We start from the raw sequence: 24,865 nt of genomic DNA, 5'->3' as shown, positions 1-24,865 counted from the left end.
GTCCCGCTTTTTAATTTGTGCTGACGTTTCAACAATACGATAAATTTCGTAATGTCAATAATCGATTAACGACTAACTCTCAAACGAAAAACAAATATTCTTTGCGTGCAAGCAGACGACAATTAGATCGACACAAATCACTTCGTTCTATGTATTTTATGTTATATTTATCTCGTTTGAGTTGTTGAAAAATCTAACTTGCAGCAAATAAACCAAACTGTAGACAAAAGTGCAATCTGCAGTTTTGAGGAATGTACATATGAGTCGCGTTTTGAGAAAACCGGGCATAATGCATGTGCGTAAAGTGTCGTCCCAGATTAGCCTGTGCAGTCCGGTAAATAGGGACTTTCTTTAAACGAAAAATACCATTAAAGCGGAAAGTGTCGTCCCTGATTAGCCTGTGCGGACTATTTTGACTATTTTCTTCAACCTTGATGAGCATATTTAAACAATTAAGTACATAAACATCATGCACTTGCTTTGATATATTATCTCCTTCCATTTATTATAATAAGTTGTAGAATAACAATGATATTCAAAATGTACAAAGCTATATAGTAACACAGCCACGTGTATATGTGTTGCCTTTGAGTATTAAATGCAAACAAAGCAAATGCATTTGTTAAAACAGTTATGTTAATATATTAATGAAGAGAAAACGAAATAATGCTATATGAAACTTGCACAAAACTTAAGATTCCATTTGTCTCAGTTTGGTTTATCTGCTGCATGTTTTGTTAATCGGCGTAAATGGGGTGATTTTGAAAAAGCATTTTTTAGAACGGCTTCTTTTTCCGCTTAAAATATTAGCATATTGCTTTTTGGCAATGTTGCAAAATCAGTCATGTCACATGAATGTGATCATATTCAAACTGTTTTGTTGACGAAGATAAAAACGTTGATTCAACAAAGAGCTCTGGATTTTTTAAATGCCTGCATAGCATGTTTTCATAGAAAGGTATCAGCTTACCTTTAGGTAAACCAATAAATGCAAAATAATATTTTCATGAGTGCACGTCAAATGTCATACGATATAACCACTGACAAATCACTTGTTAACAACAAACGGGTATATAATTCTATCAATGACACAGACGCATGTAAACTGTTGTTGATGTTTTTAAATAAGTGTTCAATTTTTAACATAAAGAGACAGGCAGATTATTCAACACTCTTATTAGAAATATTGTAAATTAATAAGCCTTGAAAAAATGGAAACGAGAAGCAAAATATTTTGTTAAAAACAACGAGGTGGAATGAAATTTGGAATCAAAACATTGGAACATGAATTGTGCTCTATGTTCTACGTTTAGTCAAAGCATTTAACGATTAAAGACTGTGGCTTGACAAACATTATGTTAAAGGTCGCATTACGATTAAAGCACACATTCAAGAAAGTTGATAATTGTTTCAAATTAAAGCGTTTTCCGTTCACAGAAATTGACATTTTTTTACTCAATTTAACAGGGTAAACAGGTCAAAACGTCTCTCATATCATATGCGACCAGCGTGACCTCATTCGTGCAGTCTGATAAGGAGCTACCCTTTCCATTAATGAGACCAAACACATTGCGTGTCTAAAAGCGGACAGGGTAACTCCATAGTACTGTGTGAGTGCGCATCCTTTTCTAACCGCGTATGACACAATACACATTGTTGCACGATATGGCTTAAAGGGATCTTTTCACGGTTTGGTAAATTGACAAAATTGAAAAAAGTTGTTTCAGATTCGCAAATTTTCGTTTCAGTTATGATATTTGTGAGGAAACAGTATAAATGAACATTTACCATAGTCTAATATAGCCATTACATGTATCTTTTGACGATTTGAAAACCTAAAAAAAATAAAGCGTTGCAACGCGAAACGATTGAATAATTTGGAGAGTTCTGTTGTTGTCGTTTTAATTTACGAAACTACGAAGATTGCTTATATAAGGTATAAAATACTTAAACAGTGTATACTCGGCGGAATAGCCGCGAGGGGTAATGCATTTTTACTTCAGACTAACTCCAGGACTCCGGGGGTCACTGGTTCGAGCCCTGGTACCGGCTACTTTTTTTCCTTTTTTAAATTTTATTCTTGATTTTTTACTGGAGCTTTTAAGATCCAATGTTTACATTTATCAATATAAAGCATTTAATGACAAACTTCAAAATATGCCAAAATCTGTGAAAAGGCCCCTTTAAACAGCATATGACAACAATAGGCGAATCGATCTCTGAATTCATGTATTGATAAATCCAATGTAAAATAAATACAATAAAATGTAACTTCAACCACCTTCAGAGCAGCATTGCAACAAAAGCTAAAACGTTATATGAAACATATATTATTGCAATAAAAAAGGATCAAATTCCATGTTCAACCGTGTGCTGGCAATCAGTGATGCAACACATATTTTTGTTTTCGTAATACTGGAATCCCAGACACATTTTTTGAAAAATGTTGTTTCCATCACCTCTATTTATAGGAACAGGTTTCGGTTTCGACTTTTAAAGTTCACAAAACCTTCAGTTCATATTTGTAAATACAAGTATTACTCATTTCCGAAATGTGTGGGCATGTTAATGAATGTATTTTACGCAACAGGCTGATATTTATTCGATTCGCGAGGATTACTTGTTTCCCAATTTAGTGTGTGCCTTAGTTAACCTTATGGGCTCAAATGTCGCTTTGCTGCTCGTTTTAATGATGTTCATTTGGAGCTTGTTTTGCTCGAATGAGTTGTATGTTGTTGTTTTTCCTGCTGTATGATTCACAAAGAACGGACGGACGGATACTTAGTGACAACTTCGTTATTTCATGACCCCCCCCCCCCCCGCAAAAGACGTATCTAGCCACGTTAAATATTCAAAGAAATGCATGCTTATGTGTCTTTGAGACATCTGTGTATATATCTATATATACGGACGCACGAGCAGACAGTGAGAGAGAGAGTCATGATGACTTTCGTAGATAGCTACGGCAGGTCCGTTAATCACGGGCGCCACCTCTTTTTGGCGATGCATTAATAAATGAGACAATGCTACTTTCGAGGTGACGCTAAGAACCGCATGTTTTTGAAAATTCACGGATAATTCTAAAGGATGCGTAAGTTTTATATTATTTTCAACATAGTTCGCATGCTGTGCGATGCAACGAAGATTAATTTATCCACACGTGTACAGAAACACAAAACTACAACCCATTTGCAAACGTGAGGACCTTTATGAGTTATGTCATGGTGGCATTTTTAAAAAGCATATCGATGTTTTATTTTGTGTGAGACGAGCGAATTTCGGTCCAATTATACGCCAAAGACATCAAACCATTGCTTTGTACAAATACATGTTGTTGCACACACAAAAACATTTGCCACTAATCGATTAAATAGATAATTTTGTATATTGAAATGGAGCCAATGCCAAGGAGGTGGCGCTAATGACAGGAGGTGGCACCAATGCACAATTTTAGCTGTCTTAATTTTCTTTAGGAACTTACCGACCTACGTTTTATGTGTGGTATTCCAGGTTGAATGCTCGATCTTTTTACTTAAATGGATGATAATGAAATATAATCGAAGAATTAAATTTTACATAATTCTGAAGAAACATGACTTTGTTGCAAAAATATTTTGATGATTTCGACCATTGAATATGCAATTAAACTGGAACTTCAGTATAATAACAAAGTTAACGATTAAGATTCGTTCATCTTTTCCATTAAGGTGAATAAAGCATTTGGATAAGGGGACAAATCTCATCGATTCAAGCAATAGTAACATGTTTTGATTATTTCTCGAATTATCTTTCTGTATAAACACATTTGTTGTACGAGAACTGTTTTGAGAATGTTGATAATTTTGTTATTGGATTTATTTAGTATCACACATTTTGGATTTTTATAGAACAATATGTTTTATTCAGGCTGCTGACATCTTAATTGAGTTGGTTTCTTATATATTTACATCTTTTTTTATAGAATGTGTTTATGTTCTGTACGTATTATGGTTTATGTATACATCTTTAAAAATAAAAATAAATATGAAAAGGAAAATTATCTATCAAATGTAGGTCATGTCGTGATTCAGGCATTGGCGTCACCATCTGTCCTTTGCGCCACATCATTAGAATTGGCTCCATCTTTTTTGGAAAAATACAAAATTATCTAACGGATCCGCAAGAGGCCAATGTGTCTGTGCATGTTGCAACTAGTATATATTGAGCGCAATCGTTTTATGACAATTTCTTGTCATACAGGCAAAAACATCAATTTGTTTTCAAAAACTCCACCATGGCACAACTAGTTAAGGTCCCTACATTTCCAAATGGATTGTGATTGCATGTTGCTATACATTTGTAAATGAATTAATCGTCGCTTAATCGCACTACATTGCCGAAGTTTTAAAATCATGCAAAATAAGTTGTAAAAAACAACAACAAATAACATATATTCACCCTGCAGAATTATCCATGAAATTTCAAAACACCCGGTCCTTAGCGCCACCCCGGAAGTAGCATTGGCTCATTTAATAATGGATCGCCAAAAAGAGATGGCGCCCGTGATTAACGGCCGTTATTCTCTCAATCTAAATGATATGACTCCAGCCGAACGCAATAAAAGCGCAGGTGAAAGAATGTGAACCCTCCAACCGAAGTACCCTTGTCAAAAAGAGCCAATATATCGCTCTTCACTGACAATATTGTGCCTGCGTATTGAGAAAGTACGACAGGTATGTTACTTAATAGTGTCACGTAAAGGCATCTTTAAGGCCATTATACGACACATATAATATACACCTTACGGATTTGAACTAAACTGTCCTAACAATTCAATTGACTATAGTTTAGATAGCCCGGAAGGACACACGGACAATGGTTTTGTTTGAAATTTATCGCAAATAATTCATATATAGGAATGGTATTTGGGAAAACCAAATTCCCCTAAGTGTTAAGGGGACAGATAAAATCAATTTAAAATATCAAAATTAGAATATTTATTTCCCGTTTCAGGTTTAATTTTAGTCATGTTATTTTATGATCAAAAAATAAAGCAGGTATTTGAAACCAAATATGCATGTTACATACAAGAATCTGCGTGTCGCAGTTCTATGTTTCAGTTTCGAATGTTTTTCTATTTTAAGGGGAAATAAATAATGACACACCATACCTTAATCTACATAATATATCTATGCTTTATATATGTCATTGAACCATGTTTGAGTGAAAAAAACAAATGAAAATAGAAATACATTTGTAAAGCAACGAAGCAAATTGAGAAAGATGAATCGTATAGAAAGAAACGCACTAAAAAATAAAACATGTTATGCGCTCAAATTAAATGCACACACACACACTCATTGTGCTAGAACTTTAAAACGTGTAGCAATTTTAAGTATATTCGTATATATATTACAGTCGTAGGGTTATGCCTAAGTGTTAGAGGTTACAGTCGTATGGTTATGCCTAAGTGTTAGAGGTTACATTCGTAGGGTTATGCCTAAGTGTTAGAGGTTACAGTCGTAGGGTTATGCCTAAGTGTTAGGGGGTTACAATCGTATGGTTATGCCTAAGTGTTAGGGGGTTACAATCGTATGGTTATGCCTAAGTGTTAGGGGTTACAGTCGTAGGGTTATGCCTAAGTGTTAGGGGTTACAGTCGTAGGGTTATGCCTAAGTGTTAGGGGGTTACAGTCGTAGGGTTATGCCTAAGTGTTAGGGGTTACACTCGTATGGTTATGCCTAAGTGTTAGGGGGTTACAGTCGTAGGGTTATGCCTAAGTGTTAAGGGGTTACAGTCGTAGGGTTATGCCTAAGTGTTAGAGGTACAGTCGTATGGTTATGCCTAAGTGTTAGAGGTTACAGTCGTAGGGTTATGCCTAAGTGTTAGAGGTTACAGTCGTATGGTTATGCCTAAGTGTTAGGGGGTTACAATCGTATGGTTATGCCTAAGTGTTAGGGGTTACAGTCGTAGGGTTATGCCTAAGTGTTAGAGGTTGCAACCGTAGGGTTATGCCTGAGTGTTAAAGATACCAGTCGTAGGGTTATGCCTAAGTGTTAGGGGGTTACAATCGTAGGGTTATGCCTAAGTGTTAAGGGGTTACAGTCGTAGGGTTATGCCTAAGTGTTAGAGGTTGCAGTCGTATGGTTATGCTTAAGTGTTAGGGGGTTACAATCGTAGGGTTATGCCTAAGTGTTAAGGGGTTACAGTCGTAGGGTTATGCCTAAGTGTTAGAGGTTACAACCGTAGGGTTATGCCTAAGTGTTAAAGGTTACAGTCGTAGGGTTATGCCTAAGTGTTAAGGGGCTACAGTCGTAGGGTATTGCCTAAGTGTTAAGAGGTTACAGTCGTAGGGTTATGCCTAAGTGTTAGAACTACAGTCGTAGCGTTATGCCTATGTGTTAGAGGTTACAGTCGTATGGTTATGCCTTAGTGTTAGAGGTAAAAGTCGTAGGATTATGCCTAAGTGTTAGAGGTTACAGCCGTAGGGTTATGCCTAAGTGTTAGGGGGCTACATTCGTAGGGTTATGACTTAGTGTTAAGGGGTTACAGTCGTAGGGTTATGCCTTAGTGTTAGAGGTTACAGCCGTAGGGTTATGCCTAAGTGTTAAAGGTTACAGTCGTATGATTATGCCTAAGTGTTAGATGTTACAGTCGTAGGGTTATGCCTAAGTGTTAGGGGATAACAGTTGTAGGGTTATGCCTAAGTGTAAGGGGGTTACAGTCGTAGAGTTTTGCCTAAGTGCAAGGGGGTTACAGTCGCAGGGTTATGTCAAAGTGTAAGGGGTAACAGTCGTATAGTTATGCCTAAGTGCAAGGGGGTTACAGTCGTAGAGTTATGCCTAAGTGTAAGGGGGTAACAGTTGTAGAGTTATGCCTAAGTGTAAGGGGGTTACAGTCGTAGAGTTATGCCTAAGTGCAAGGGGGTTACAGTCGTAGGGTTATGTCTAAGTGCAAGGGGGTTACAGTCATAGAGTTATGCCTAAGTGTAAGGGGGTAACAGTCGTAGTTTGGGGGGTAAGGATGTGCGGTAGGTGTGAGAGGGTGGGGGCACTGGAGTGTGTGAGCGGACCGTGAGTAGCTTACACACTTAATCTGACCGTACCATACACCTGTGCAATGTTTAAATGTATGGATTATAGCTAAATTGCGTTTAAATATAGACAAATATTAACACTTTCGATGCTGTTTCCTGGGTAGAACCATTACATGGATTTTTATTTTAAGAAGGATCATTTAAGAGCATCTCTTTTTGCAGATCGAACCATAAATGATCCGATTAAAAAGGAAGAAAATCAATGGCAACACGGAATGGCAGGCGAACCTCATGTGGTTTAATTACATACGGGGTTTTCATATATACAGCATGAGTGTCGACGCCTTCTAAGATTTCTGTACATGAACGTACACGACGACAAAAGTGCTTTTAATATCAAATATTAAAATAATAATTAATATATTTCTCCCTTTTTGCAGCCGTAGTACGGCCGTTGTACGAAAACGATAAACCTATATTAATCTCGCATATTGTTATAACTCGCATATACGTGGTAAATGATGGGATATATAACAACCTTTAACGATCGCAATTTTGTATACCAGTGTTCAATTTTTGCTTTCATGCGTTTTACATTTTTGTTTGTTTTGACAACGATATCCACCAACGAAATATTAGACGGTTTTTATCGTGATTTGATATTTATTTATATCGCAAGTTTAAATGCTGAAGTCCATTACAGATTTCCACAATGTGGCGCGGGTATCAGTGGACCGACTTGATATTATTTAAACACAAACAAACAAAATTGCCGTTTCGTGGAATGAAACAGAACTAATCTTCATAATTTATATAGGCACATACATGCACTCTGATTTTTTTTTCGCAGTATCTTAGATCGATGTCCTTGAACATTCAGATTTATGAGACCACTTAAATGTTGAATAATTCTCATTTTTATTATACGTCAACAATTTTGATTAATAAAACGCACTTAATAAGAGTCTTACGCCATAAGCGGCAAGCGTAGCTGCAGACCAGAGTGCAATCCAATGCCCGCTAATGTTATGCTACATTATGTTTGGTACCTGAGTGTATCCCAAAACGCCTACCTAATAAACTTACGAGACTCGCGAAAATTGGAACGAATTTTGAATATAGAAGCGATATTCAGCTAATTTGTTGTTACTGAAATGATGTCAATGTTGGTATGGTCTTGTGATGTGAAGGGAGGTCTGAGTTCCCCCGAAAGATCCCTAACACGAACGATATGCCGACCACCGAGCAAACTCACATGCTTTCGGTGGGGAATTGAACCCGGACGCCTAGGTGAGAAGCGCGAGTACCAACAACTGCGCTAGCCAGACAGCCCTTGTTTGGTCTTAACCCATTTATGCCTAGCGTCTAGAAAAAGGTCTTTGCAAACAGCGTAGACTCAGATGAGACGCCGCAGGATGCGGCGTCTCATCAGGGTCTGCGCTGTTTGCTGAAAGGAATTTCTGTAAGAAATCTTCTAAATATAGAAATAAATATACTAGACATCCCTAGTTTTGGAAATAAATTGATCCAATTTAGAAGGATGGGAGAGTTCATTAGGAATAAATGGGTTAAGGATAGAGGAAAGCGCCCAGACTGCTTGGATAGTTTAGAATGTATAGACCAACTTGAACATAGCATGTCGATCCGCTCTGCTGGTTATGCATAGCAGGCGCGTTTCAAGTTGACATTTTAAAGTCGACAGTTTGTCTCCCGAGCGAGTAAGATGTCCGCTATAGAGTCACGCAAGTTCATATGTGAAAGGCTGTATTAAAAGCCCGTCCCTGAGATCTACTTGCTTATTATTTGTTCATTGATACATTTTGCCAAGCCCAAACAAATAAATCTCTACAATTCAATCATATTGCGTCCCGGAGTAATGTTCTCTAGCAGTACGTTTTTATGCACATGTTTATGCAGTCCTGCACGTATTACAACAATCAAGGTTATGCTTTTACTTCCGTTTGTAAGCTTTAAGTGTAAAGCAGTCTTTTTATTGTAATTAAATCGGAAACTGCGCGTTTTTTTGGTTTTGTGCGTTTTTCCCTGTTCATGCTCTTATTTTGTTTCCTTGAGGCTCGTTTTAAATTGAGTCGCGTTCTGAGAAAACTGGGCATAATGCATGTGCGTGAAGTGTCGTCCCAGATTAGCCTGTGCAGTCCGCGGACAGCACAGGCTTATCTGGGTCTACACTTTACGCACATGCATTATGTCCAGTTCAGGACTTAATAGCACTGTTATTTCTCCGCAAATAGAGCTTCTACTTAGTAAGTTATAATTATTCAGTGTAACGCATGTATACCATCTTAGTATCGTGCAATATAGAAACACATGCAGTCCGCATGCAGTCCGATGCAGTCCGTTGGTTTCCTTTTAGAACTAGATAGAATATTTAAATACAAACCAGTTGCACCATTTGCACGTGTGTTCGTGCAATCTTCAAGAACGATTCGAGTACGATTCGAGTAGTCGAATGAAATATTTCATTTCAGCGCACGTGCTTTAAAACGGTACACGTATATACGTGTATGATGTGCGCGTATTTATTATCACCCGCCGAGGGATATTGTTTTGGCGTCCGTCCTTACGGAACCATATCTTGGAAGTGCTTTGGCGGATTACATTGAAACTTGGTATCAGTATGTATATGGATAAAAGGATGATGCACGCCAAACGGCACTGTACACCGACTGTTAATAACAGAGTTATGGCCCTTTGTATGTTGAAAAATGCTTTTCAATATAAGCTTAGAACTTTATCTCCATTAACACATGAGCCAGAGCCATGAAACTTGCCATAGTTGTTCTGAATCATCTGGGGGTGCTCCACGTTCAACACCCATAATCTTAAGGGCTTATGTCAAGGTCACACATTGAGGTCACAGGGCGTTGTTCATCCGTTCCGGAAACTTTTGTGTCCTGAAGCATATTGGCGGGGGATATCAATTCAACGAATTTGCTTGTTGTACAAGAATTGAGCCTCGCTCTGTGAAAACAGGACTTGAAGTATGAACGTAAAGCGATTAAGGACGACACTTACCGCCTTGAATGGATTTTTTTTTAAGAGACTACCATTAAACGAAACATTCCTTAACACGGAAAATGTCCTTCCTGATAAGCCATTACGGACTGCATGTATGCTAATCTTGGACGACTCTTAACGCAGATGCATTAAGCCCAGTTTTCAAAGAACTAGGTAATTTAATAGTCTCATTGTCATGGTATCTTTAGCTCTTTCAGTGCTGGAACCAAATTTTGAAGGTCTTTGCAAACAGTTTGGATCCAGATGAGACGCCACAGAACGTGGCGTCTCATAAGGATCCAAACTGTTTGCTATTCTGATAGTATTCTTTGAAAAAAAAAACACGAAGAAAATGCTAAATTTAGAAATTCAGCAGATGACATTTTAGCAGACGACAAATTTCCCAGCATTCAAAGGGTTAGACTCATAGAATATCATTCCCCAATATACAAATACACGCAGACGAGATCGTTTCTTCAAATGCATTTTATTTTATATTAAAGTCATATTTAATATGTTTAATACGTTGGCATTGCAATCAATTTTAAACACGATAATTCATATGTATACAAATATGTACAAAGATATCACAAGTTTCGAAACCAATATTCATACAAACATTAACATTCCTGACAAAAATTATGCAGTAACAACTAATATCATTGCACGCATTCATAAACAAAAATGATTGAACCACCAACAAAACCAACAAAATCGAACATCAAAAGTTTCCATAAATTAAAAAAAATTCTTTTCAACGCTTGGTACTAAATTAAATACTTTTTGTGAAAAGGTGAGATATTGATACAGAGAAACTTCATTGACTAGAAATAAAGATTTTTAAAAGATACATTTAATATCAATTTTACAGAACTGCATTGGCTAATATTGGACATGAATTAAGCCTGGATTTCCTAAAACGCGACTGAAAATTATCATAAGAGTAAATTAAATTAACAAATGAACAATTCATCACAATCAAAACCCGAAGTCCAAACTTTGGTCCAATTTCAAGTAGATAACGCAGTGACTTTGGCATGTTGACAGGTGATTTGTGTTGGGTTTGTAAATTAAATGATTTAACCGTTTATAAAATAGATTATATGCAATACACATGTATTGAAATTCGTAAATCTCTTGCTTACAACAGCCCAACGATTTCTCATTTCAAATCGAGATCATAGTGCGCAAGTAATCAGTAAATTAACATGCTTGAATTTCATTCCAAAGTACACTAACAACTCACACTTGACTACAAACACTTCTAATTTGCACATTAACTTGATTGCCAACATATCGTCCCGTAATAACTTCCAAAACATTCCAAGATCTGGATTTTAGGGACACCGGTGATTCTAAGTATAACTACTTTATGACCAAATTAATGGATAAGCAGATTGACACAATATAAGTCTTCCCTGAATTTCGGGTCACTAGTAGAGGAACGGTTTATATACATATATATAACTATACAATTGTATAGTATCTATGAAGATCCCCACACTTAGAGTGATTGTGGCAAATAACGGTTCCAAGAACTATCACCTCGTAAAAATGAACAATGGGCCTCATTAAGAGCTCTTCCGGTGTATCACTCAGCTTAAAAGTGTTTAAGAAGAAATGGGCACTTAAAAGACCTATATTAAAACCATGGTCTTAAGAACAATTGAAAACTTAATTGCAGTAATTCTAGTAAGGAAGTTGGCTCATCCAAGTAACCCTTGCTTACAGTATTGTTTTGTATAAATATGTACATTTTGTAAATATACATGTATTTACATGTCATCTCATTATAAATCAACATGATAGTCATTATTTCATGTTTTTCCATCTATTACATACTTTCAAATAAAATCAGGGAATTTGAAGGTTCCTCGCTTAAAAATGCATGCTATAATTAACAACTTATTTTCTTAACTATCCTTCCTCAGTGATATTTTAAAGTATTTTATATATAAGTATGTCTTTCTCGGTTTACAAACCGTGTGCACTCGTAACTTAACCTTTTCAGCAAAAAGGAACACACACGCATGCATCCTTCCCCTAGACACTTCAGATGAATATGATGATATATCATGTTACAGAATCCCAATCCACATTATCCACACACCAAGACATTCAAACTTGTAATTACTGTTTTATATACTTTAACGTTGATGCTGCGAAATTAAGACCGGCTTAAATTATTTTTATGGCCAACATTTTACAAATTTTAGACAAAATGATGCTACGTCTAGTTCGAGTGCTTGCCTTTTTGCAATTCAAGATTATGTTCATAAGTATCTGTTTCAAACAATGCAGCATACACCTGAAGAAGTAGAAACGGTGCAACTCAACCAGTACATGAATACAATGCTATTTGGAAGCCAACGTGCCAGATTCAGCTTGTAAATGTTTTGTCAAAGCTTCAACGTATACCATATTTCAACTTTAGAATATTTTGTGGCCCGTGTTGACTTCACCACATACATTTACATCAGTCAGCATGTCAAAATCTCACGTGACTTATAAGTCTTACGGTAACGTGATGCACGTGTCTATCCCCCTCCCTCAACAAGCACACACATGTGCCAGTTCTTCGTTTCTTTGTCATTCGGGCGGGTCGAGAACGCATACGCGTAGAGACACAAGGGTTACACCTCACTCTATATGCCTGACGTCAGTCGAAGGACGGCCACTAGTCCGATGGATATATGAAACCATGACTGAAAGCGGTTTTAATGGCCCAGGGACAGCATTAAAACTGCATTCTGACATCTCTCACAGCACAGCCACGTGGTATTCTGTCAAGTGGTAAAACTGTCACGTGTTAGGCAGTGTTTGTAAGTCACAGACACATAGCGATTATGCACAATTGGCGTCTGAGGTTTTAGTGGGTTTAAGAAAGTCTCAATGCCGTCTGCCGCTGCCTAAATCTCGGTCATATCCTCTGTGAGATCCATTGACGTATACTCCTGAAAAGAACATTAAACGATAATTTGAACCAATTATTAAAATAACATTTGTAAATTACATTGTTTACTATCAATGAGTCATTTTCACATAACTATTAACATTGTATTGAGCCACGATCGATGCTCATTAAATTACTTAAATTATCAAAGTTCTTTCTACAAAAAGTAACTGCTTTAATATCCACACACTGCTTACGCAAAAGTCTACATTTTTTTACAATAAAATATGCCCTTGACCTGCAGTTTATCTATCAATTGGTGTTTATTCTGATACAGTCCAAAATATTGATTAGCAAACCATGGGACCGGTCTCATAATAATGTTATCATTTGCACAAGTGCAGAAACAAAGGTGCAAGAGCAAAACATGTGACTAGACTACTTCTTTAAAAACGTTGATAGGGTCCACAAAACGATAAGCTTGAATATTTTCAATTTGATTGTGATATCCTAAAACCGTCATTTCACATGAGAAGACAATACAAATGTGTTTTGTTTCAGTCCGTGACTAAATGCATTTAAAATCTTTCCGATGGTAATTTGAGTTACTAACCCAAAGGTATCCGCAATGACAAGTACAAAATTTGCGACAGGTAAATTCAAATATCTTTTGACGAGACAAAACCTTTAAGTCGTTCTGTTTGTTCGAGGAGTTAAATGAAATAACGGCATTTTGCAACCAAATTGTATTATTTACCACCGAAACCTAAACCGGTTCAATAACATTAATACATCATCGAGTTCCAAGTCGAGTTTTAATGAGGCGAAATATCCATCTGAATACATACCCCATAATATGGCATCATCTCGCACATAACAACCACGTGCGGCCCATCTGTGCTGCTGCAGACATCTGTGTTGCTGCATACGACTTCTTCTTGCACGTCCAGGTCCAGTTCCGGTTCCGGATCGAACTCGTACTCCTCGATCGAGTGTCCGCTATCTTCTGCCTCCCATCCTTGGTGTACGATCTGGTACGAATCGTCGGTTTGATAGATGTTCAGATGATACGATCGACCTACCACAAAAAAGATTAACCCTTTGCATGCTGGGAAATATGTCGTCTGCAAAAATGTCGTCTGCTCAATTTCTTAAATTAGCATTTTCTTCGATTTTTGTCAAAAATACTATCAGAATAGCAAACAGTTTGGATCCTGATGAGACGCCACGTTCTGTGGTGTCTCATCTGGATTCAAACTGTTTGCAAAGGCATTCACAATTCGGTTCCAGCACTGAAAGAGTTAAAGGTGAACTCTTCAAAGTCACGGAAGTTTCCGGTACCATAATCTTTGTTGGTGTATGAGAACAGTAGACTGATAACCGTTACAAAACAGCAGACTGATAACCGTTACAACAGCAGACTGATAACCGTTACAAATTTGAAGACTGATTACCATGACTTATTAAAGCTATAGTTGCGTCTTTGCGACGTGTTGTCATTTTCTCGGATGAACATCATCCTTTACATAATCAATATGTTAACAAATCAATACACCTTAGCAGGCAGATTGAGTCACTTTATTTATTCTTTGTTATTGACACAATCAATACTTGTAAGGGGTGTCGGGATAAGACAGATCTCGTGGCGATTTGCGGTAACTCTCGTTTCATACCTGCATACACACAACTCTGCAACATGACACCCAAGTACTCATTCATTTTCTACAACACACTATGGTGTGATGAATTAATGCTCACCATCATCCGTTGGCGAAGAGGAGATCATTGGTATCGCAACTGGAAACTTAGTCGACTTTACTGAAAAAACAAAAATATAATACCAATAATATTTTACAGACAAAACTATTGATGTGAAACCAAACATCATACTGCGCCGTCAATGGTGAAATTGCCCAGTTATCTTTGTGTTATGGTCACTGAATCCTTTATTTGCTTTTCTCAAAAAGACATTACTAATAGCCTTAACACACCTGAAGGTACTGGTAATAGTTGGGTGCCTATCTGTACGTTAAACCCAACTATTAACGTTGATAAAAATGTCGTTGTTTGCCCCTAAGACGGCAAATTTGCTAGCCATACAAAAACACAGGTCATGTACTCAGAAGCGAAAGGCACATACCTAAACTGATTCAAACAAAAAATACCCAATCACCCATCCAAACAAACGATAATGGTATTACCCGGTATGTAAACTTGTTACTTATATCCATCATTAGGGGTGGGTTCGCATCGAGGATGGCTTAACCATAGACCCTTGTTTTAGAAATTACATTAACTTTTTAAGTTATACGCGCCATTCTAAACTGCTGTGGGCGGAAATGTGTCATACAAACCTGCAAATGGGCAGATTTCCTCAAACTTGGGGAGCGGAGAGCCTTGTTCATCCGACTCTTCATCATAAGACAAATTCTCCACCGCCTCGCGGTCTTCACTGCGCATGTCCCAGTCTGAATGACTTCCGTCGTGTGATGGGCTGTAGCCATCGCTACATCCGCCATCTTCCACGCGTGCGTTTCGTCTGGCAACGTTCTTCGGTTGCTCTAAAATAAAGCGCATGTTATAACAACAATTACCTCAGTCATAATTGTTTTTCGTAGTTAAAACATTTTGGCAAATATTATATTCTATGAGCAAGAACTTGTTACATAAAATTCGATCATTCAGCTCCGAAAACAAAACAAAATATATACAGTCAACCTTGTATTAAGAGACCACTAAAGGAGTAAAAAAAAGTAAAAAAAACATGATATTTAAAATAAGACCATTCTGAAAGAATGCGAGCCTTCCGTTTCAAATATATAAAGCCATTGTAGGATTGTCTCCTTTTGCCACAATGATTTCAACTTTTGTAATCAAATGAATGTAAGTATAAATAAAATGAATAGAACAATGTTTTACTTAAAATGTGATTTTTCTGTTATGAATTATTCGCAAAATGCGAAAATTTAATAATTTCGGCAAATAAAATAATTGTTAGGCGAAAATGGGTGGCTATGCCAACAATATCCAGTGAAAACACGTAATGTTTAGGGCCGAAATTGCTGGATTAGTTTACGAACTCCTTTCAGTTATGTTTTTGCATAAAACACAATTATTTCTGTATTGAATTTTATTATTCTGAGATAATTATAAACGTTATATCCGCATATAAAGTCTGGAGTAAACTTTGTGATTTTTAGCGTTAGATTTAATATTTCCAGAGATATTAATTAGCGATATTTTTAAAGATTTATGGCCGAGATATACAATTTCTTTGAAAATCAGCCTTTGTTTAAAACATTATTATTTCTTTATAAGAATTTCATTAGTTCCAGATATAGTAATTTAGAAACTTTATAAGATTCAAAACCGAGACAGATTGTTATTGAAAAGTACATATCTTTGATTTTCTGAAGATTTATTAATTCGTTATAAATATTTCTTATTTAAGTGTCATTTTTAAGGTAATGTAAAATCTATAGCCGGAATAAAGTTTGTGATCTAAACTAAAATGTTTCCGGAAATATTAATAAGCGAAACTCTGTAAGATTTCATGTAGAGGGAGACTTTTTATTAAAAGTATAAGGTTTAATCTAAAATTTTAGTGTTTTTGTATAAATATCTTGTATTTAAAAATCGCTTGTTTTTAAATGAACTAGTCCAGTGGATATTAATGGCAGGTGTAGTTTTTTTTAAGTGAATTTCTGCTTTTTCTTATAACTTTATTTTTATTTTTTTCTTAAAATATCATATTATTGTTAAAATCAAAGTCTGTAGCCTGAACAAATTGTATTTGTCTTTTTCTCAATATTTACTTTACTGATTGCTAGCTTTACTTTATTTTCTTGATATAATCTAAAATTACGATAAAAATGCTCAAAATGACACATATGTAGTCATACGCAAACTGAAAAAGTCCCATTTATGTTCGCCATATTCCGTAAACGTTTTAATTTCTTTCTAAAATGTTCACTATAAAGTTTAGATTTAAAATAAAATATTAAAACACGAACGCAAACCTGATAAAATATTTATTTAAATAATACGAACTGTTTTATGAGTATACCCCTGTAGTATCGATACGAACTGTTTTATGAGTATACCCCTGTAGTATCGATACGAACTGTTTTATGAGTATACCCCTGTAGTATCGATACGAACTGTTTTATGAGTATACCCCTGTAGTATCGATACGAACTGTTTTATGAGTATACCCCTGTAGTATCGATAACAGAAATCATCTTAATCTTAAAATTTATTTTATAAAATCGCGTCACATCGTTTTATTGTTCATGAACCTATACAAACATAAAGGCCCCTGCATTGTTCTTCAGTACCACCTATACAAACATATAGGCCCCTGCATTGTTCTTCAGTGCCGTCATGGCGGAGCATGCGAGTTTTCAGGGGCGGTAATCCGGGCGTTATCGATTTCTGCGATTGTCTATATTCACCTGTTTTCTTGGGCGCAGTTTTCTTCGCTTTTTTCGAGTCAAGGAACTTGTAGACCCTGAAAGCGTTGTTTCCCCGCTTCACACGGAGGTCTCTGTCTTCTTCAACGTCCGGAAGTGAATGCAATGCGCATCGGAAGTTTGCTTTCCACTTCTTGGCGTCTGGTTTATCGCCTTGCACGAACTTCCCTGAGAAGCATAAGCTATATTTAAACGAACAGTAGTGGCAGTATTTATAACAGCTGTGCAAAAAATGTGCAAAAAATGCTTACTCGTGCAGCAGCTTTACAAGGTTTAAGTGCATGGACACAAAGGAGTGGTTGCATATCAATACATAGAAGGGCAATATACATTTTGCCGCCCTTCACTACATAGATTGGCGCATTTTAGTTTGCTGAAGATCGCGGTATAAGCATATCATTCGAAAATAACGCATTACTGGTATTTCAAGTTGACAAATATTACAAACGAATGAGGAGTTAACTTTTTGTTCATTAATATATTTCATAATCAAGTCATTTTATTTGACAATTACTGTTGTCGATTAGAATGACCATAAATGAAGTATTAAAACTGATTACATGTAATGGGAAAGTTTTCACAGAACGTTCTTTGATTGAAAACCCCCCATTCTTCTTCGGGTTTTAAATAATACTTAGACTCAATGACAAGTGCAGGTTATGTTTTATTGGTAACAAGTGCATGTTTACAAATATAATTTATTTTGAACCGAACCGAAATAAATTGTTTACAAGGTTTAAGCTTTGGATATAATACACCTGCCCTTACGTCACTTCAGATTTCGAGCCAGATTTTTTTATAACCCATACGTGGGAGATATTTAGTCATTTTTACTACACTGCCAACTGTTTTACTGAGACTGCTCTAGTTCTGACAGACTTCATCTGGGACGGGAAAACCAGAAAAACAAAACCGGATCTTACCAGTGTGTTCCGCCCAACGCTGAAAGAGGGAAGCGTCACACGTCGCATTGAACGTCTGACCAGCGGCGTGCTTCCACATGATCCGGAAGAGATTTTCTCGCTTCTTATACCAGGCAAGCTGGTTGCAGACTCCTTGATCAAGTAGGTCCACCAACCAGGGCCGCATCTTCTGGCGCTCCAACGGTCGGATCGGCTTCCGGTCAATCACTCGCAGCCCGTTCGCGCGCCCCTTCAAGCCTGCCTGAGACTTTGGCGGTCGTCCCCGTGGCATGATTCTCTGAAAACTATAAAAAAAAAACGCGTAAGTTTTTGGTGAGTAGGACAATGTAATTTAAGTTGCTAAGTGTGTTATCAAGGATGTCCGCATGAATGGCTGCAACATGGAAAATGGGCAAATAATTGTTAACTGTGTAAATTGTATAGAACAAGTGAGATAATATCACTATATTAGTGATCGCTTGAGTGCATTGATAAGTGAGAGGCTAAGTGAGTAACCGAGTGAGCGAGTGAGAGAATAACACATATATGCAAGGTCTGTAGATGCAATCCTTCTCTTCGATAATCCGAGTCCTGTCACTGACCTATAGTGAAATTCACATTGCATGAATGTATTAAATAACTCACAACTGTTGAAATTAAATGGTCCTCTTCGCTACATGCACACATGCACGTAATAAGTTCATGTAAACGCACTTCGGACGCACCGTCTTTCTTGATAAGAAATAGCAAAAAGCACTTATCATAACACTATCCCGATCAAGTGTGAAAGTGGGTCATGATAACCCGAGCGATAAAATCATAACACTATCCCGATCAAGTGTGAAAGTGGGTCATGATAACCCGAGCGATAAAATCATAACACTATCCCGATCAAGTGTGAAAGTGGGTTATGGTAACCCGAGCGATAAAATCATAACACTATCCCGATCAAGTGTGAAAGTGGGTTATGGTAACCCGAGCGATAAATATGAGTAATAATCGCATTAAAATACAACACCAAATGTGACCTTTGTTCAATGGAACAAAATAGCGAGTTGTCATACTGAAACTTTGAGTCTAATCGAATTAGTTTGTTGAAATAAGAAATACACAGCCGTGTACACTTCAGTGCACGTCAAATAACTTGTCAGGACAGGGAAGTTTATTAAGAGCAAGTTTAAATACGTGGAAAAGTATCTGCAGACCTGATTATTTATAACAACCAGCTCATATCTTTTGCTCCAGATATATTGATTTTATGAAATATGACGACGACAGTTAAAGACCGACCAAGGTACGATCAAATCGAATCGACATTTTTAAAGTTTATAATACTGATATCCGTGCCATGTTAACACATGTGCGGCATCCAATTTAAACGTTTTACTTGCACGCCAGATCGCATTTTGGTTGAATTCCAGCCGCTAATTTGATTAATCAACAAGCGCTTCTTGTAGACTTCAATTTTAAGCTCATCGCATACACCTCAGTAGTACTGTTATACGTGGATATCCGTACATGGAAAGTGTAAGCCCTGAAACTGTTCCATTTATCATTTTATTCTTAAAACTCGGTAGCTTAAAGTAAATACAACAGACGTTTAAATCTAAAACAACAGTTTCATAGTATTTTTGGTATACTAACCAAAATAATGACACTTTTTAACAACAAACCTGGGGACAATGCACCGGTTTGATTAAATATTACCTTTGCTTACTGTTTCGGCGAATAGTCTTATTTTAAAGCGCATGCAAAATGTATTTGTGATTCCTTTTTTTCGCCTCAGAATTCACGCATTTACGGATCAGTTGTAGCCATAACGGATCACGTGATCGAAACCATTCAGTAGGGCATCTAACACGCTGTGTGAACTGTTGAAACATGAACTGTGCTGTTTACAATGGCCAAGTTACATTGCCAGTTATAAATTATATTCATTTTTTTGTTATTAACTGTTTTCCATATGTTATATTGTATGTACACTTTCCGCATGATGTTCGTAAATGAATTATCTGTTGAAAATCCTAAATAGATCGAACAGATATGGGCATCTTATAATCCATGTTTCCATCTTATCTAATCATCGATATTGAACATGGAACATAAATAAAACATTAAGATTGAGATCATTTATTGAAAGAATCAACAAGATTTGCAGATATTTTAGTATAATATCAATACGCATATTATCACGCTTAATCCGCTATTGCCCTAATTCTTCATTTCACTTCAGGTGTTGCAAAATTTTAAACACGAATCAAAACTGAAATGGACTGTTGCAGGCAGAAAGACTACTAAATGGCCTTTAAATTAATGCGTAAACGTCTTACTTTCCAACAGATTTATAGCATGTGGCCGCAAATAATGTTCAACCTCGATTTGGAAATGAGACGGAAGTCAACAAAGTGGTATATACATGTAAGCAAAACATACCAAAATGTTTGAAAAAGAGTAGCTCCGATTACGACTCAATCAATGCGTTTTAAAGAACAGGCCTTGAAGATGTTGTGTGCAAAAAATAATTTAAAAATATCAACTATTTATCGCGATACGCAGTCTTGAACATCAAAGTGATCCGCTATGGGTAATGATCCGGTAATGGTAACTTGACTATACTGAAAGAGTGTGCGACATATTGAATACAAGATTTGAAGTTAAAACACAAACAAATATTATCAACAACAATCTTGAACAAGTTTATTTAAGGACGTTAAAGTGTGCAGTCGAACAAAGCGTGTAAGTGTGCAGATTGATTTGTCCTTGAGCTAGTTGCAATAATCCAAGTCCCAGCTATTGACCCTCCGGGTCTGGCTCATAGCATTCAAGAAGAACTAGTCCTTGAGCATGTTCAGTTATCTACCCGATATAGCCGCTGTGCAAAGCCTTTAAATAGCACGAGTCAATAAACATGCAGCAGTTAACGAACATCTGTTTTACGGCACTAAATCATTTTGAATGCAATATTACAGTACTATTATGTTTTCACACGTGGTACGGTATAGGGTGTATAAATTTGTACGGGCAGTGTTAAAGGTTAGGATAAAATTAATGTGTACACGACGTAAATTCGTTCGTCCCAGTTGTATTTTATGATCATTATTATAACTATTAAACATCATTATCCACTCTGGCGACTGGCTAATCATGCTTTATTCTGGAAACAAATTGTAACATTTAGTTAGAGCCTGCTCAATAGCTGGGAAAACAGAAATGTTTTGTTCGAAAGGTCAAACCAAAGATTGCACAATCATGAAAAAAGCGTCTGGCAAAATACATTTGGAAAACCACTGCCTCCAACGTCATCGCAGGGTTCCCAAAAGTACGGTTTGGCTAGTCAAGGCTCGGTACACTCCGTCCCAATCATAAACTGATGTAAGAGACTATGGTTGGATACATTTATGTTATCGGTGCTGGTGAGCTTTGGTTAGAGGTTTCCTTGAGGGATGCCAACGGTTTTCACACCAACGCACGATCTCATTTAAAATGTATTTAGGGCAACTCTAAATAGAGAAGAGCTATAATGTCCGTAACAAAATTCATTTTATGTGACGAGTGTCACATTTCATTCCAACAGTTAAAGCGTCTGCACAAAGATAAATTTGCAGAAGCGTTGAGGTTACGGGTCTTCGATCAAGATATCCAGTTTAAGTGTATTCTCCACACACAAACAACACTCAATGGTAGATATCATCCAGACATTATGTCTGATATAGGGGAAGAACTCGGCTTTCTACAGACGTCTATTCTTCGACGCCACTCCTAAGGAGAATATAACCATTGTTAATCTTACCAAATCTCAATATTATGTGAAGCAGCTTATAGTTTTCTTTCCAATATCTACGAAGTATTTGTCTCGATTCTAACAGTGATTTATGACTCATCGGGTACTTTCAATGCTTTAATTCTAGATACGTAATAACTTAAAGGGTTTACCCATGACGGTATTGTAAGGGACTGATTTTTGGTCAAATTGCAATAAAATAAATTACTAAAAAAACTGCAATATTTAGAATAGTTTAAAGACATTATAATAACCGTAACCTCTATATGCATGTTAAACCCTCTACCACTATACCAAGTCTGCTATTCCATTTCAATTGTTATTTCAACTCTACCTCAGAAATAAACGTTTTTGCTAAAATATGGACGATTTTTTTTCCTACTTCGGTGGATGATTTTCATTTAACGAACATATTTTTAACATGTTTTAGACACTTGCTGAAGACAATACAGAATATGCTTAGTTAAAGGGGCCTTTTCACAGATTTTGGCATTTTTTAACTTAGGTATTAAATGCTTTATATTGATAAATGTAAACATTGGATCGTAAAAGCTCCAGTAAAAATTCAAGAATAAAATTAAAAAAAAGGAAAAGAACATTGCCCGGAGCAGGTTTCGAACCAATAACCCCTGGAGTCCTGCCAGAGTCCTGATGTAAAAACGCTTTAGTCTACTGAGCTATTCCGCCGAGTATACATACGTCACGTATTTTATACCTTATATAAGCAATCCTCGTAGTTATACAAAATTTAACGACAAAAACAGAACTCTCCAAATTATTCAATCGTTTCGCGTTGCAACGCTTTATAATTTTTAGGTTTTATAATCGTTTAAAGATGCATATAATGGCTATATTAGAGCATGGTTAATGATCAGTATTACTGTTTCCTCACAAATATCATAACTAACACGAAAATTTGCGAATCTGAAACAACTTCTTTCAATTTTGTCAGTTTACCAAAGCGTGAAAAGATCCCTTTAAGGTCTTTTTAACTAATGCAAACATTTCATTTATTCATTCAGTCTTTCTGGCCGGAAACTTAGCCATGATTTTATTCGCTGTTGATTAATATCAATAAAGGCGAAAACCTAGGTAAGACAGCTACGCCAAAAATTATAGCTTTGTTTATATCTTATCTCTTTAACCTGTTCAAATGACATTGCAATGTTAAGTTTATCAGTAAATTTGCTAGATACCGACGTGAAGTTTTATTAACCCAACATATCGATTTAGCACCATTGTTATCGCGCAAATCTACCTGTAACGCAAGTTTGCCCGACAAGGAAGTTTTGATCGTCATTAAAATTTTGTTAACGTTTTGTTCGTTGTATAAATATTTTCAGAAAATGATTCCAAATTTTAGACATGTATGCGCAGAAGAGGCAAATGTGCGACTAAGTTTTGAGACATCGGCATATCTATCGCTTTATAGTGCATGAAAGAAATTTAGTAATGTCGCATGATAAGAATTTACTTAGGCTATGACTGCACAATCTGCGCAAATAGTAGAAACTAAAGTCTACTTATGTTAATCGCATGCATTTAAATGCTTGTTGTTGTTTTTTAAAACAAGATTTTAAACATCATTATAAATGTGTTTGTACAGAAAAACTACTTTGTTAACTGTATTACCCGAAACTACTAAACGTTAGCAAGAAACTGAAAGTGCGTGTTCTACAGCTCATATACTAGCATTAAATACCACTCGTTTCGTGAATGCAAAGTAATGAAGAATGTTCAACACTTACCAATGTCTTATTATCACAAAAGATCACAAATGTCGCAACACAACTTGTCTGTCCAAGATACGATTGCAGAGTGCGTTTGAAGTTTCAGTTTACCACTTATTAGCGGTGTTCACGTGACATAATATCGGGTTTCTTCTATGAAATTCATTTCCCGGAATTCTAAAAATAAACCTCTTTCCGAATTTCTAAAAAAAGATGTATTTACATTTTCTGAAAATAACGCATTACTTTCCTCATAAGGCTCGGCTAGACACAACAAGGCTTATTTATGGGGACAATATCTGCTATGGGAATTTGTTAAATTTGATTTTCACGGTTCTTGCAGTAATGCACTGTGTCTCTTTTATTGAAAATGCGTTGCATAGTGTGTTTGCATCAAGCAGAATACTAACCTAGTTAAGGCGACCTTGGATTTTCCGAAAAGGCAGTTTCTATTTATAGTTTTTTTGTGAAACTAACAGAAAAACCCACAACAATAAAACCGGCAGGTGTTAACCAGATAATCAAGTATAATATTTTACAGAGCGGAATATGTTTCTAATTCAATCTATTTCTTTAGAACAAAATGGGCGAATATATAAGATGCATAATATAATTAGTAAAGCCATGCGTTTTTAAATATAATTTAATTTTATATCGCGATTAAATGAAAATATTAATTCATCGATAAACATTAGATTCACGTTAAATGATCCAATCTATGGTTATAATTCATGAATAATACCATGTGCCATTGGTGTTTGGTCCTCGTTGTGTTTAATTTATTATACATAATCATAGAACGTCCGATTATTTGACGGGATGTAACTCGTGTTACGTGCTGATGTGAGGACCAGCAGAAACAACTTCCCTTCTTGAGGATATTGCCAAAGAGAGACGATCCGAATCGTGTGTAAAAATCCTGGTCTAAATCTTTAACATTAAACCAGTTTGAGGAAGGGGACATTTTTATAAAAGTTTAATTTGCTTGGATTAGATTGTATGTTAAATAAAAGATGATCAAAGAATATAACACTAATAATGAAAGGTAAATAGG

The 24,865-nt window shown here is 36.3% G+C and overlaps 1 protein-coding gene across 2 annotated transcripts; it reads right to left on the bottom strand.

Moving 5' to 3' along the window:
* Positions 1-10,504: 10,504 nt before the first annotated feature.
* LOC127865779 (interferon regulatory factor 1-like) lies at positions 10,505-23,996 on the bottom strand. 2 transcript variants are annotated; one of them, XM_052405736.1, is made up of 7 exons: positions 23,830-23,996; positions 18,322-18,605; positions 17,381-17,566; positions 15,281-15,487; positions 14,685-14,744; positions 13,775-14,004; positions 10,505-12,987 (listed from the first exon to the last, which is right to left on the bottom strand). In XM_052405736.1, the coding sequence occupies exons 2-7, from the start codon at positions 18,590-18,592 to the stop codon at positions 12,943-12,945; spliced, it is 999 nt and encodes a 332-aa protein (XP_052261696.1). In that variant the 5' UTR covers positions 18,593-18,605; positions 23,830-23,996; the 3' UTR covers positions 10,505-12,942. The 2 variants fall into 2 exon arrangements, with proteins under 2 accessions (XP_052261696.1, XP_052261697.1); XM_052405737.1 differs by lacking the exon at positions 23,830-23,996 and adding an exon at positions 18,946-19,081.
* Positions 23,997-24,865: the final 869 nt, after the last annotated feature.

This window comes from Dreissena polymorpha, chromosome 2, assembly GCF_020536995.1.
Source record: "Dreissena polymorpha isolate Duluth1 chromosome 2, UMN_Dpol_1.0, whole genome shotgun sequence".
In the NCBI taxonomy this organism is placed as follows: Eukaryota; Metazoa; Mollusca; class Bivalvia; order Myida; family Dreissenidae; genus Dreissena; species Dreissena polymorpha.
This window is presented reverse-complemented; position numbering and strand designations above follow the sequence as displayed.